This window comes from Neurospora tetraspora (assembly GCF_033439725.1).
Source record: "Neurospora tetraspora strain CBS 560.94 chromosome Unknown B0H65scaffold_1, whole genome shotgun sequence".
In the NCBI taxonomy this organism is placed as follows: domain Eukaryota; kingdom Fungi; phylum Ascomycota; class Sordariomycetes; order Sordariales; family Sordariaceae; genus Neurospora; species Neurospora tetraspora.
Window position 1 is genome coordinate 8,008,545 of NW_026944383.1, and position 13,919 is coordinate 8,022,463.

At 54.5% G+C, this 13,919-nt stretch overlaps 3 protein-coding genes across 3 annotated transcripts; 1 reads left to right on the top strand and 2 right to left on the bottom strand.

Annotated features, from left to right (window-relative positions):
• Positions 1-513: 513 nt before the first annotated feature.
• B0H65DRAFT_69949 (putative RhoGEF group protein) lies at positions 514-7,494 on the top strand. The gene is made up of 2 exons (XM_062831289.1): positions 514-7,124; positions 7,312-7,494. The coding sequence occupies exons 1-2, from the start codon at positions 789-791 to the stop codon at positions 7,423-7,425; spliced, it is 6,450 nt and encodes a 2,149-aa protein (XP_062687541.1). The 5' UTR covers positions 514-788; the 3' UTR covers positions 7,426-7,494.
• A 1-nt stretch (position 7,495) lies between these two features.
• On the bottom strand, positions 7,496-8,555 carry B0H65DRAFT_69946 (uncharacterized protein). The gene has a single exon (XM_062831288.1). It carries the CDS (start codon positions 8,401-8,403, stop codon positions 7,831-7,833), a length of 573 nt encoding a protein of 190 aa, XP_062687542.1. The 5' UTR covers positions 8,404-8,555; the 3' UTR covers positions 7,496-7,830.
• A 152-nt stretch (positions 8,556-8,707) lies between these two features.
• On the bottom strand, positions 8,708-13,000 carry B0H65DRAFT_505939 (uncharacterized protein; the record flags this gene model as incomplete). Its single annotated transcript, XM_062828032.1, has 8 exons — positions 8,708-9,350; positions 9,375-9,443; positions 9,483-9,507; positions 9,535-9,580; positions 9,608-12,170; positions 12,226-12,398; positions 12,553-12,581; positions 12,631-13,000. 8 exons carry the CDS (start codon positions 12,998-13,000, stop codon positions 8,708-8,710), a joined length of 3,918 nt encoding a protein of 1,305 aa, XP_062687543.1.
• Positions 13,001-13,919: the final 919 nt, after the last annotated feature.

The window sequence follows — 13,919 nt, forward strand, 5'->3', positions numbered from 1 at the left end:
CGGGCCGTGATGATGAACTCTTGTTGTTGATGTCAGGGGTCGGTACAAGCAGATTCACTGCATATCTTTGCACTCAGTATGGTTGGTGACATTCTGTGCTTGGCAGAATCCACCTGCGTTTATGCCAAGTACAACTTTATACTGATGGACGGCAGAAGGGGTTCTGGAACGTCACTAGCACAGGGACAAATTGCAGCGGGCTCATCCATATATCCATCCATACCGAAAATACCTTAGATCATGATATGTCGTATGAGAAATGATTTCAAGATGGGGCTAGATTAACGAGGAGCGGGAGGAATTCGGTCTTATCTCGTTAGTCCTCACTGAAGACTGCAAGTAAGAAATGCAGACGCCAGGGGAAAGAGGGGAACCTACCTAACCAGAGGCACATGGTGGTATCGACAGGCAGAGTAACACCCCCGAAAGAGACCCCTGGTGGGTCGCTTTTTTTCTAAAGATTCTCAGTCTTCAGCCTTGACTTATCCATACTTTTTCGACTCCATCCCATCCCATCCCAACCAATCTTTATCCACTGGCCTGTGCCTGTGCATAACACCGCCTGTTATCGACACTTCAGGTTGATGACAACATCCCAGATCCCCCTCCCCCCTCCCCCCTCCTCAGCTCTTTCCCGTCCCGCGTTTTCGATACCGCGACTTGGAAAAACAAGACAGGGGGGCAGATAGGACTGAGGAGTCATCAGAGCGAAACAAAACGTCACAAGAAACAGAAAGAAGAAAAAAGTCACAAGAAGTCATAACAAGAAAAGTAATGGTCGGGTCACCATGGACCGCGGCAGCATCCATCACACTCGCTCACCGTCGCAGTCACAATACAACTCTCTACAGTACCTGGCCGAACCACCCCACGACCACGGCCACAACCACGACCACCGCTCCCACCAACAGGACCACCAGTCGTACTTCCCCGAACACTCCAGTCCCACGCACCCGTCTGCGCCTGCGCCTGCGCCCGCATTAGAAGAAGAGGCCCGACCCAGTCACTTGGCCAGCTTTTCAGCCAGTTATACCAGTTATTCAGCCAGTCGTCCAGCCAGTCCTCTAGCCAGTCCTCTACCAAGAAGTCCCTTGGCCAGTCCTCGACTAACAAGAAGTCCAACGAAAAGTCCCCTGGCCAGTCCGTCTGCCTCTGGCCACAGCAGCAACCAAAAGATTCCATTTGCTTCCCATGCCGCCGCCGCCAATCTCCAGGCTTTTGCCGCCAATGCAAGAGTCCCCGACTCGCTAAACGTGGAAGAAGAAGACCCCGACTACTTTTATCGTAGCTTTCTAAGCGGTAGTGATGCCGCCGCTGTAACAACCACCACCGACAGCGACACTATGCAGAGTACCTCGGCCAGCATACCACTAACCTCATCCTCCTCAAGGTCACCTTCGAATGGGGCCCTAAAGCCATCCGCCTTGCCTGCTGCTGCTGCTGCTGCTGCTGCTGCTGCTGGCACCACCAAAATGTCCAGCGGGCGTAGTACACATACTAATCCACCCAGTGCTGCCTCCGGTGCTCGATCGGGACTCCGCTCAGCATCGAATCCCGTTGACGATCGCCTTGGCGGCAATGGCAGGCCGGCGCTGCCAACAGATAACTCGTATGGGACACAAGGTGGGGCTTCAGATTACCCACCGAGCGTCAAGGACCTCACCAAGAAGTTCAACCTGTCAGGGACATCCCACAACAACCTCCCAAGCCAGCGAAGACAACCGAGACCCTCGACCTCGAGACTGTCCTCCACCGCTTCCACTTCCGCTTTCTCCCGTCCATCTCCCAGTGTCGGCGCCCGAGCTGCCTCCTTTTCGGCACGGTCTAGTAACCCGACGACGACGACGACGACGACGACTTCTTCGACGACAGCGACAGGCACATCTTCGATAGCGACATCGATACGACTAACGCCGAACAACAGCCCATCCCAAACATACGGATCCCGATCCAGAAGCATACCGCGACCGCGACCCAAACTCTCGACCGACGACCGAATAACGAACCGCAACTCCCAATCCTTTGCGAACCGAATCAGCAAGCCTCGGAACACAAACGGACCGGCATCCAGGTCGCTGCCGCAGCTGTCCCCCACCACCGGATTGCCGTCACAATCCTTGTCGCGATCGAATGGGCTGCTCTTTGGCGAGATCCTGCCCGACGAACAAGACTCGGTCACGGCTGGGTTTGGCATCCAAGGCCACCTAGTAGGGGGTCGTCCCCGGCGGACATCCGAGTCGAGCATACATGACCTCACAAGGCCCGAGAATATGGGAGATATGGAGCCCTCGTCTCCAACTGACTGGTACCGCGGGGCGGCCTCTGCGCTGCCTGACAGCAACGGAAGCACAAGGGTAGCTAAGAACCACTCTAGAGCCCATAGCGATCAAGTGGTCTCCTCGTCCACCAAAACGTCGTCCACCAGCAACACCCGGCCCGGCCGTGGAACAGCGACAGCAAGTAGCAGGCCGACCAACACGGGCCGGACAACCCCTTCCACACCGACCACGCCCCTATCCTCCACCTCGCGCCTCCCCGTCATGGTCCACAGAGCTAGTATTTCTGAAAGCCACGGAAGAAGCACTTCTTCTTCCCCCGCCCAAGCACTAAAATACGGACAAACCCCTACCAGCGGAAGATCCTCCCGCCAGCAGCATGCCTCGAGGGCCAAAACACCTGCCACCCGTTCCAACACCCCTACCACGCCCGCGACCGCAACCGCCAAGCGACCCCAGACCTCGAATCGAAAAGCCGCCCCGAGTCACATCGCGACCCCCAGCAGCAGCAGCAGCAGCAGCAACAACGGCCGGCTCAACGCATATGTGGCTGTGCCCGCTCCGAAACTATCTCCCTCGCTGCGAAGCTCGCGACCCCGGCAGTCCGTGGCCACTGCTTCGACCGCGGCTTCCCGGATGAGATCCTCGGCCGACCGACCGCCGTCCCCCGACAAGTCGAACCGCCGGGCCGGATCCATTCGACGACGAAAGCTGTCCGTAGGACCCATCGATTTCGCCCAACGACGAGAGACTATAAAGCTTGCATATACCAAAACCATCAGAGACCAGCAGGCAAAGGAGGCCAGGGAGGCTGCGGCGGACAAGCGAAAGAAGGACATGGAGGCTGTCACCCGCGCCAAGGCCAAAGCGGAAGCTGCCGCTCTTGCTGCATTGCCATCAAGCAACGATTCAGTACATCCAAGAGGCTCAGTGAGTAAGGGGCTTGAAGAGCCTCTCAAGCTTATTACCAACCTACCCATAATACAGACACCGGCTCAACCACCTGCGAGCAATGGCCGTGATTCACCGACGTTGGGAATGCCAGGAGGCTTTGTCGATAGTGACGACGAGCCCGATATTCCAATACCGCAATCAGCCATATCCGTTGCTACCGCCGTGACAGAGTTCGAAGAGGAAGAGCAAACAGAGGCACCACGGCCCGAGAATTTCGCAGCGATTGACTATGCCTTGGGAAATATTGTGATAGACCATCAGCCACCAAGTCCACGAACCCTTGAACCGCCAGAACCGACGCCTCCATTGGCGTCACCTTTGTCAACCAAGAGCAAGCGGTTATCCTATCATTCGCCATTTGACGACGATGACGATGTGGACGATGACGATGATGTGTCTATCGAGATTGCGCTGGATACGTCCGTGCAGCAGCAGCAGCAGCAGCCCTCGCAGCAACAGACGCCGACTCGGGGGCATTTCACTACCGCCGAGCCAACCACGGTTCCTGCGCAGCAGCCAGATGCAGACGAATACGTGCCCCAACCGTATACATATTCATCGCAAAATTACGAAACAACGGTCACGATATTGGGCCCCGAAAATGATTTTAGACCGTTGTACAAGGACCAAGCTCGTGACACGATGCCTCCATCCGGTCTGCACCATGCAGATGAGCCGCCGCTGCTGAATGAGACATTGGGAGCCACCGGCTCTGGGCATTCACATTCCCAGCAGCAGCAGCAGCAGCAGCGCGAAGAACCCCGGGTCGAGGTCGAGAACCTGGAGCGCCTCGAGGATTTTTATATTGGTCCGCATCTACGCGACAACATTGCCAGCCTGCGGGATTCGACTTTTACGTTATCGGACAACGGAGATCCATATGATGCACACCCCTCCTCCGCAGCAGAGTACCAGCAAACACCTGACAGCTCACACTCCAACAGCCTGGCCGTACCTGCCTACTTGTCACCTGGTAACCGCCTCAGTCAGCATTCAGCCTGGACTGACTTTTCTTTTGGAAGCGATGATCAGAATGCTGCTCTAGATAACCAAGATCCGCGTGATTCACGGCAGTTCAAGCAGCAAACGGAACCCGAGGCACCCGTGTCGTATAATAACTTTGACAGGAATCGGTCGAGCTTACGGCGTCCACAACAACCAAGTCCGGAACTATCACCGCTTGATAAGCCGCCACGAGCGTCTTCATCCTCCATGCTGGCCGACAAGGTCGACCCGCGGCAATCATCAGAATTTGATAGGGACAATTCTGCTGCCCCCCAAAGGAGGATACTACTAGTGTCGCATCAGACGGCCCCTGCCCGCCCAGCAGCAAATAACTATGATGATTTGGACGAGAGCACCTACGAAGTGCTCTCCCGGCCCAACAGTTATCCACATACACAGGATGAAGAGGAGTTTGGAACTGCCATCATCTCCTCTCCACCATCAGCCGGTCAATTTTCTTTCGAGCCAGTTGATCAAAGGTCACACCTCTCCCGTACCGAAAGCAACATCACATCGTCACAACCAACAGATAACTTGACACAGGAGCAGAAACGACTCCGGCAACGGCAGCTGGTCATCCGTGAGCTGATCGATACCGAAGAGATCTTTGTTCGGGATATGAGCGTTGTGGAGGAGATTTACAAGGGCACAGCAGAGGCATGTCCCCAACTTGATTCCAAGACGATCAAGCTTATTTTCCGGAATACCGACGACATCATTGCCTTCCACGCTACGTTCCTCGCTCAGCTCAGGGATGGGGCCGCGAGTGTCTATCAACCCAAGGGCAGAAAGTCGCCTACCTTTGCACATGAGGCGTCATTGAAGGACTCGGACACGACAACTCTTGCGTCTACCAACTCCGGCAGCACCATGAACAACAAGCAGGAATTGGATAATGATAAGGATCGTCAGACCAGTCTCGGACCACTCTTCACCAAGAACATTGACCAGCTCAAGGATGTCCACGAAGTCTATCTCCGAACCAGTGATCTTTCCGCCAAACGTCTGATCCAGATCCAGGAGGATGATGCCGTCAAGGTGTGGCTGAACGAATGCAGCGAGGGTGCCAGGGAACTGACAGCAGCCTGGAGTTTGGATTCCCTTTTGATCAAGCCGATGCAGAGGTTGACCAAGTACCCTGATATCATTGCTCATCTTCTCAAGTACACCCCGGAAGATCATCCCGATCGAGATGCACTGGTCAACGCCAAGTCGACAGTGATCAGCGCCATTGATGAGATCAACAGGACCAAGAGGAATTTTGAGCTTGTGGGCCAGATCGTTGGCAACAGGAAGCGCAAGGACTCGGATGTCCGAGCTGGTCTAGCCAGGGCCTTTGGCAAGCGTGTCGATAAGCTACAAGGAGGAGCAAGCAACAGGGCACCAGAAGACGAAGAATACGCCAAACTTCACGAGAGGTTCGGTGACGAGTTCCTCCGTCTGCAAGTGGTGCTTCGCGATGTCGAGTTCTACACCCGAAGCGCCTCCACCTACGTCCACGAATTCCTTCAATACGTAACCGCTATGGAGCTGGTTATGCGCCTGCAACCATCGAGAGATTACGCCCACCTTGAAAGCCGATGGGTCCAGTTTAGTGTCTCAATGAGGGACATGGAGAAGGTCCTGGACAAACATCTAGTTGACGTCCGAAAACACGTTATCGAGCCGTTTGAGCAGGTCATCAAATGCTACCAAAATCCTGGACTGGCCATCAAGAAGCGAGCGAAGCGCCGTCTTGACTACGAGCGCTACATGCAGCTCAAAGCCAACAGCAAGAAGATCGACAAGACCCTCGCCGAGGCCGTTGAGCAGTACGAAGCCCTCGACGATACTCTCAAGAAGGAGCTGCCCAAGCTTTCTGCCCTGACCGCTGAGATTGGCAATATTTGCTTGGCCAAGTTTGTCAACATCCAGGCGGCATGGTACTCCACCTGGAAAGAAAAAGTCAAGTCCCCCCTCGCCGACCTCGACCACGTCCCCGATCTGCCAGAGATTGTCAAGTCCTTCCAGCGGGATTTCACCGAGCAAGTCGAGAGAGCAGGACAGCTCGCCATTCTCAACCCCGTTTCGCTGAGAGGTAGGACTTCTCAGTCGACGTCGGATGACATTGGCTCCGGCTCTGTTCTGTCCAAGACTCGATCCCGTCCTTCCGAGTTGCTCACGCCTAGAGGTCGTGGTCTGTCTATCAACAGCGATCATGTTCCGTCTCTGCCGACTCCTGATGTGTCAGGAAGATTTGACCTCTCCCCTACCGGTACTGGTTCGGGGCTACCGAGTCCGGGGCAATATTATCGAGATTTCTACTCGGGCTTGTCCAACGGCCATCACTCGAGAGGCAACTCTACTGCCCCGCTCAGTCCGGATCCCTCGTCGTCTTCGGCGCCGAGATCGGTACCTGCTACGCACGCTACTTCGACCACTGGTGGTTATTCCACTCGTCCGACAACTGGTCGCAGTTTCGACTCCGGTAGTTTACCTCGTCAATCCACCGATTCCTACTCAGCCCAATCCGCCTCCGGCACTCACCACACCAGCCATAGTCACGGAGTCGCACACTCAGGCCACACCCTCTCCCGCCGCGGGTCCTACACTTCCTCCCACCACAACTACGCCACCAGCGAACCCCGTCGTCAGTCCGGTCTCTTCCACTCTGCTTTGCCGATGGATGACGCAGATGAAGTCGATGAGCACCCTGAGCCGGAAGCTGGGCCTAGTGGTAGTAATTATCATGAGGTGCAAACATCGTCGGGTGGTGCGGGCATGTTCATCTCGGCGGAAGCTGCGGCCGAGGCGAATGTCATGTGGTTAGCTGCTAGTCTTTTTGAGTTTAATATCGAGACTACGAAGCATGAGGGGGGCTATCCTTATTTGACTTATCAAGCTGGGGAGGTACGTTATCATTTTCTTTCCTTCCCACATATATCTCTGTTCTTGCTGGATTTTTGGGGGTTGGGCGTCCGCTGCGCCCGGCCTTTTTTTTTTTTCCCCCCTTTTCCTCGCTTCGCTCGAATTCACCCCTTCCCCGCCTCGATCAATACACTCGGAGGACAATGACTAACAAATACCCGTGCTACAGATCTTCGACGTAGTAGCCGAAAAGGGAGAGCTCTGGCTGGCCAAAAACCAAGACGACTCCGTGAACGTCATCGGCTGGATCTGGAGCAAGCATTTCGCCAAGCTGGCGGAGTAGCAAGTCGCTGGTTTTGAGGCGATGATTGCTAATGCTCGGGGGAGGGCGGAGAGGGCGAAGAGGGGGAGGACGAGTCGGGAGGGGAGGAGGGGGAGTGAGGAGAAGGACAAGGAGAAGCAGAATGTGACAAAGAAAGAGGGTTGATTGATGGAGGGGTCGGGAACCCTTCTTTCATGAAGAGCCCTAGCTCGGTATTCTGCGGTGGTTTCTGCTTCTGCTTCGTCACTGACCACTGCTGCCCGTCTTAGGGGAGTTCTCAGTGGTGGTGACATCGCATTTGTTTCCGTTTTTCTTCGCAATTCTGACCAGAGAATCTCTCGGTCATTTGTGTGTGCGTTTTTTTACACTTTGCGAAGATTTTCTGCTTTCTGCTTTTTTGAGCATGGCGTTCAGAGACAGAGTTACTTACCTATTTTCCTTTGTTGCCGTTTCATACATACACTCTATGAGCACGAGCAAAAAAGTTTCGGTATGGTGGAGGGACGGACGGATTGGGCGGGGGCACAGGCGGGGGGGATGGAATGGCCCTGGATGGTATTTCTTTCTAGTTTTTATTCCCAAGAAACGGCGAACGGTGGGTGGGCTTGGTTCGTCGATAAGGACCCGGAGGAACAGAAGGGACAGACGGAGGGGGAAATGTGTCTGAAAGGCGGGGAGATGTTGGGGAAGGAATAACAGGTGGGAACGAAGACAAACAAAATCTGATAACCAAGTGCTATTATATCTACGCCGCGGGATAAAAGAAGAAGATGTAAAATAGCTTAGGTATTGTGTAATAGTAGCTGGACAAGAGCTCATGTACTGGAATTGGAGGATGTGAAGAGTGATGATGAGTGATGACGACGACCTGGAGAGGCCAAGTTGGCTTTCATTCACCGGACAAATATAACCAACCACCAATTCCACCACGTTGGTTTCCGACGCTCCTCTCGATGCTGTTATTAAGCTATGTAATAAGAAAGAAGGTACCGCTGACATTAACCTAGTCTAGCAACTCCTGCTCATGCTATGTATGCCATGATCAAATATTCCAAATATCCCCAAATTAAATCCCAACAACTCCTGCCAAATTGCCGCCATGATCCGTCCCCATCCACTTAAGTTGTCTACTTATTGCTTTGAACAATATACAAATATCCAGTATCTTATCACACCCCTATGGCCCCTATGGCCCCTATGGCCTGCCTCATCTTCAGGTTGCCCGTCCTCCCTCTCAAGAGTCAAGAGTCAAGCGTCCTGTTTCCCGCTGTCACTCAGTAGAGGTAGCCCAGCTCACCTAACCCTACCCAGACCTCGAATCACCAACAACCCCCGCCACACCCCCCAACTTCCCCAGCAAAGCAATGATGTTCTCGCTGATGGCCGGGAGGTGGGAAGCATCGCCGTCGGTGTTGGGGAAGTTGTCCCGAAGAATACTTTGGCAGATGGACATGCAGCCTGCGATGTCATCTAGAGGCACTGCTTTTTCTTTTTCGAAGTTCTCGTGGTGGTGGTGGTGGGATGAAGTGGAAGTGGAAGAAGATGAGGGGGAAGAAGAGGAGAGAGCGGGGCGGCCTTGGTTGTGTTGGATGAATCTATCGACTTCGGGGGTCTGGGTGCCGTCTAGGTAGACGATGGGAGTCGTGGAGGAGGAAGAAGAGGAGAAGTGGGTGGTTGTGGAGGGAGTGTATGAAGTTGTAGCTGGGGTTGCGGCGCTGGCAGGTGTTGCGCCGGAGGAGGAGGTGGTTGTTGCTCCAGGGGTGTGGGTGTGGGTGCTGGATGTGATGGATATGGTTGAGGGCGTCATGACTTGTTGCATGTAGCTTGACATTTGGTGCTGCTGCTGCTGCTGGTGCTCTGCTGGATGATGATGGTGGGTGTGGGTGTGTTGCTGCTGCTGACCATAACCTGCGTATTGCGATCCCTGGTGGTGCTGCTGCGGCTGTCTCTGTCCATGTCCATGTTCATACCCATCATGATGTCCTTGGGATGGCAGTGGCAGCAGCTGCTGCTGGGCCTGGCCACCATACTCCCGCCCACTATTATATGTACCTCCTGTACCTCCTCCATACTCATACCCATACCCATACCCATACCCATACCCTCCCGACCCCGTAGTCTGTCGATAACCCTCATTGCTAATACTTATACCCTCCTTCATTCCCTGCTCCTGCCCCTTGGAATCCAAATCCCTAGAGTTAACACCCCCACCCCTCGCCGTCAAAACCCCCCACCCCCAAGCCACCAACCCGCCCAAGTGCATTGCCGCCGCCCAAAACTCTCTAAGGTGACCCCTCGGAAACTCTTTCGCCCACCTGAGTACCTGCCCGGCATGCCAGAGCGCTTGTCTCGCTTCGGGACGGTCTGCCCATCTTTGGAGCACGGGGTAGATGCGTTTGGCTTGCTCTTCGCCTTCTTTGCCCGAGAAGAGCTGGAGGTCTTCGAGGGAGACGTGGATGTGCATTAATAGAAGGTGGTAGAGGAGGAGTTCGGTGGGGGTGGTGTGTTGGGTGAGGGGGGATGATGGGTTTTGGTTTGGGCCATCTGGGCCTGGGCCTGGGGTGATGAGGGAGTGGAAGGTGTGCAAGGTGGAGCGGAGGTCGGCGAGGCGGGAGATTAGGATGGATTGGGTGGTGGTGGTGGTGGTGGTGGTGGTTGTGGTTGTGGTTGGGTTGGCGAGAGCCCCTACCCCTAGGGAGGAGGTATGGGAAGAAGAAGAACTCGGCTGACCGAAAAGCGGCCTGTGAAGCGACGCCAACTGGCGATATTCCCACACCAAACTCCAGAAGCCATGGAGGTAGATGGATATGGCGAACTGGACGTCTAGTCGGTGGTGGTGCTGTGCCAAAAGGTTGACGTCCCTCAACAAATCCCCCAGGCAGGGTACCTGCTCGCCTCCCACCCCGGCCCTCCTCGCCCCTTCCTCCGCCTCCAACCAACGACGTTTCCACTCCTCTTTGGTTCGTGCAAACCAACACCCCTTCGGCCCGGGCAGCGGCATCCTCATCTCCGCGTAGCTGATGCTGGGATTACCCAGCTGCGTCATACTCACTTGCGCATCGCGAAGGTACGCATGAAACGCGAGTCGTTTCCAGGCCTCCATCTCCATCCAGCGCTTCCATTTTGTTTCTAGTTCTTCCCCCTCATCCCCTTCTGTGACCACCACAGCCGGCAAGTAAGCACCGCGGGTAAACTTGCCCCGTCCGCGCATCATAGCGACGGGCACAGTGAGGTGACACTCGGCTATCTCCATTTTGCGCCGGTTGCCTGACCAGACGCCGAGGTCTTGCGTGAGAACTAATGCTTGGACTAACCCCAAATCGGAGACTTTGGTGTTGTTTTCTTCGAAGCGGCCGGGTATGCTCACTCTAACCGCCTCCTGGAGGGCAAAACCGAATTTGCGCAGGGCGGGCACGGGCGCGAGGACGGCGCCACAGGCGGCGGTGATGGCGAGCCATTCGGGTGGTTGGGCGTTTAGGGACCAGACGGGGGCGGAGGTGGAGGTGGAGGCGCAGCCGACGCCGGAGCTGGAGCTGGAGCTGGAGCGGTCCTTTGAGCCGGAGTTGGAGCCAGAACCAGAGCCGGAGCCAGAAGAGGAGGAGGAAGTGGAAGTCGAAGCAGAAGGGGGCAAGTGACAAGGAATGAAACTCGACACGGAACACAAGTGCGAAGCCAAAAAGATGTGGATCCAATGGTTGATGGACCCGGAAGAGGGGAAGGAGGAGGCAACCCTAGAAAATTGGGACGAGTTGGATTTGCAGATGGAGAGGACTATGGAGAGGATTAGGTCACGGCCGGAGGGGTGGAGGGTTTGGGGGTTTGCTTTGTTGTTGTTGTTGTTGTTGTTGTTGTTGTTGTTGTTGTTGTTGTTGTTGTTGTTGTTGTTGTTGTCGGTCTGTGAGGGGGGAGGAGGGTTGGTCGACGACTTGGTTTTTGATGCCGATGTGGGGGAGGAGGAAGGCGGAGAGGATCCACCACATGTAGTCAGAGGCAAATGCGATTGCTCAGCATAAACATTATCAGTCCTCTGCGGCGACCAGCGGCAAGGAGACTCAGTCCATATCTGAGCTAGTTTTGATCGCATGGCGGATATGTCCACGGGATCCGCCGAGCTTGTTTGATCTGTTTCCGCTGTTGTTGTAGCAGTTGTCGACGAAACTGGGACTGGACCCGAGCCCGGGCCGAGTTGAGCCGGATCCGAAGAGGGAGGAAGCGGAATAAACGGTTGATCATGTAACCAGGAATCCAACAACCCAAAGTCCATGGCATTCAGATCAAGGCTGGAGTCGTCGCAAAAGTCGAGGACGGCTAGGCCTTGAGCCTGGGAAAGAGATTGGTCGTACAAGACGTCCCGAAGAAAGTCGGAAAAGGGGAGTTTGGCCATGTCGTCGAGCATACTGCTTGTGGTGTTGTTGGGGTAAGTTGCTTGGACTTGGAAGGCTTGTTCTGGGTTTGGGTTGGCAGTCTGAGTTTGGTCCATCATCGTTTCGGGAGTCGGTAGATGGGACTCGTCGCTTTCGGTGAGCATGGGACTGTGTTCGACTGGTTCCGAAGTAAAATGTGTTTGGAAAACGGGAGCATGAGTGGCAACCTGTGAGTGCTCTGAAATCGAAGCTGGTGGTGGTGGTTGGTAGTAGGGAGTTTGTCTATCCTCTTGGTGATAACTCTCAGCGCGGTTGTGAGCGGATAGATGAAGGAGGTGCAAAGCTGCATCTTCGGAGGAAGCGTATTCGCACGTTATCCCGCGGTTTTTGCATCGTGTACATCTGGATGTTGTCAGCGGTGGGCACCAAATTTATTCAGTTACAGATAGATACTCACGGTTTCATCTCCTCACACTTCACCCTCGCTTTTGCACAAGCTTGACAAGCATGAGTCACTCGCCCAGCGCCAGGCGAGGAGTTCATGCGTCTCCTTTTGGCTCCATTATCATCTTGATGGTTGGTGCGGTGACGCTTTAGGAGATCAGCCCGGGCAAAGGCTTTTGAACAGATCTAGGACAGTGTTAGCCAGAGTTTCGTAATCAGCTGTGACAGCAAACATACGTCGCAAGTGAAACGCTTCCCGAGAGTATGGGTCGCAATGTGTCTCTACACTTCGGTTAGCTACATGGTTGTGATACTTTGACTATATCAGTGATGGAAATACCTGTAGGTGTTCAGGCCGGGAGTATCGTCCTAGTCACTGTTAGATATGCCGAATACAAAAGTGGTGATGGCAACCTACGTAAACAATCGGCACATTGATAAAGTGACTGTGTGTTAGAGTGACTCCTCGAAGGTGGTGGAGGAGGGTTATGAACCGGTGACGGCAATGGTTGTTGTCTTGCTGGCGTGGACCCTGCTTGATGGGCTTGCGAGGGAAGATGTGATGGCGGCGGAATGGGATGAGAAGGACCGGACATGGATATTGGAGCAAGAGACAACCCAGACCCAAGTCCGGGCCGGTTGCCGATGGGGCCGAGATGGTGGATCGGACTCGGGCCCGGATGAGGTTGATGGCTGTGGAGAATCGAGTCTATGCCGGCAGCTTGGCCCGACCCCTGCCGGTATGGGGGGTCCGGAGGGTGAATGAGATTCCCGATGGGACTGGCCATGGTGAATGGTTGTGGCGAGAAGTGTCAATATGGGTGGTAAAGAGATGCTTCAATCTTTGAATGGCACACTAGACAGTAGATAGCTCGGCTGTGTTGATAGTACAGTGTCACAGGTGTGTCTCAACCGAATGTTTAGTACACGGTTGCTGCTTCAGGCAAAGCAAGGAGATTCGGAAAAGTGGGAGGACGACGGGAAGGTTATTAACGGGTATGTGGTGATCGATGGGGTTGATATTGCCTGGCGTTTCGTCTACACGTGTAGAGTCGTATTGGTTGGTGTCCAGGGGAAGGGAATGGTTGGTCCCATGTCTTTACTCTTATGTGGACATCTTCCTACAAGCCTCCCGTTGTCCGACAGAATAGGGAACTAAAATGACGTTTGGCACGACCCGGGACGGGAATAGCGATTAAAGGTTGGTGTAGTGTACCGCTTTTTTTCATTCAAGTCGGATTTATCCCCACGCTATTTGGCCAATTGTATCTGAAAACAACATGCAGGTCGACGCCGCCAACGTAGCACGCAGACCTCACCGAAACTACTTCATTGGCCAGTATAACGTGGGGATAAATCCGACTTGAACGGAAAAAAGCGGTAGTAGCAGAAAGTAGAGCACACCGCAGCCCCCGCATCTCATCCACTGACGGCCATCTCAGCGGATCAGTGGCCCCCTGATGGTTCCCTAGTCAACCCCTGTTCGGCTCGGATCCCGTCCACTTGTACCTTACCTACATGACACAAGACGACGGGTCGGGTGGGTAGGACCAACGACTCTTTGGTTCGTGAACATATCCTTGGCCGACCTTGTCGGACTCTGGGAAATCGCCAAGTGTGTTATAGTGATCGTGTCAAAGGGGCTTCTGGAGATGAGATTCAGAAGGGACGAAAAAGAAAACATGAAGAAATTGGCAAGCGGAAAGA

Bases quoted from the DNA above. Each gene is read 5' to 3' on its own strand.
- B0H65DRAFT_69949 (XM_062831289.1), top strand. From the start codon at position 789: ATGGACCGCGGCAGCATCCATCACACTCGCTCACCGTCGCAGTCACAA. The intron at 7,125-7,311 runs GTACGTTATCAT...CCCGTGCTACAG, and splicing joins TGACTTATCAAGCTGGGGAG to ATCTTCGACGTAGTAGCCGA.
- B0H65DRAFT_69946 (XM_062831288.1), bottom strand. From the start codon at position 8,403: ATGTCAGCGGTACCTTCTTTCTTATTACATAGCTTAATAACAGCATCG.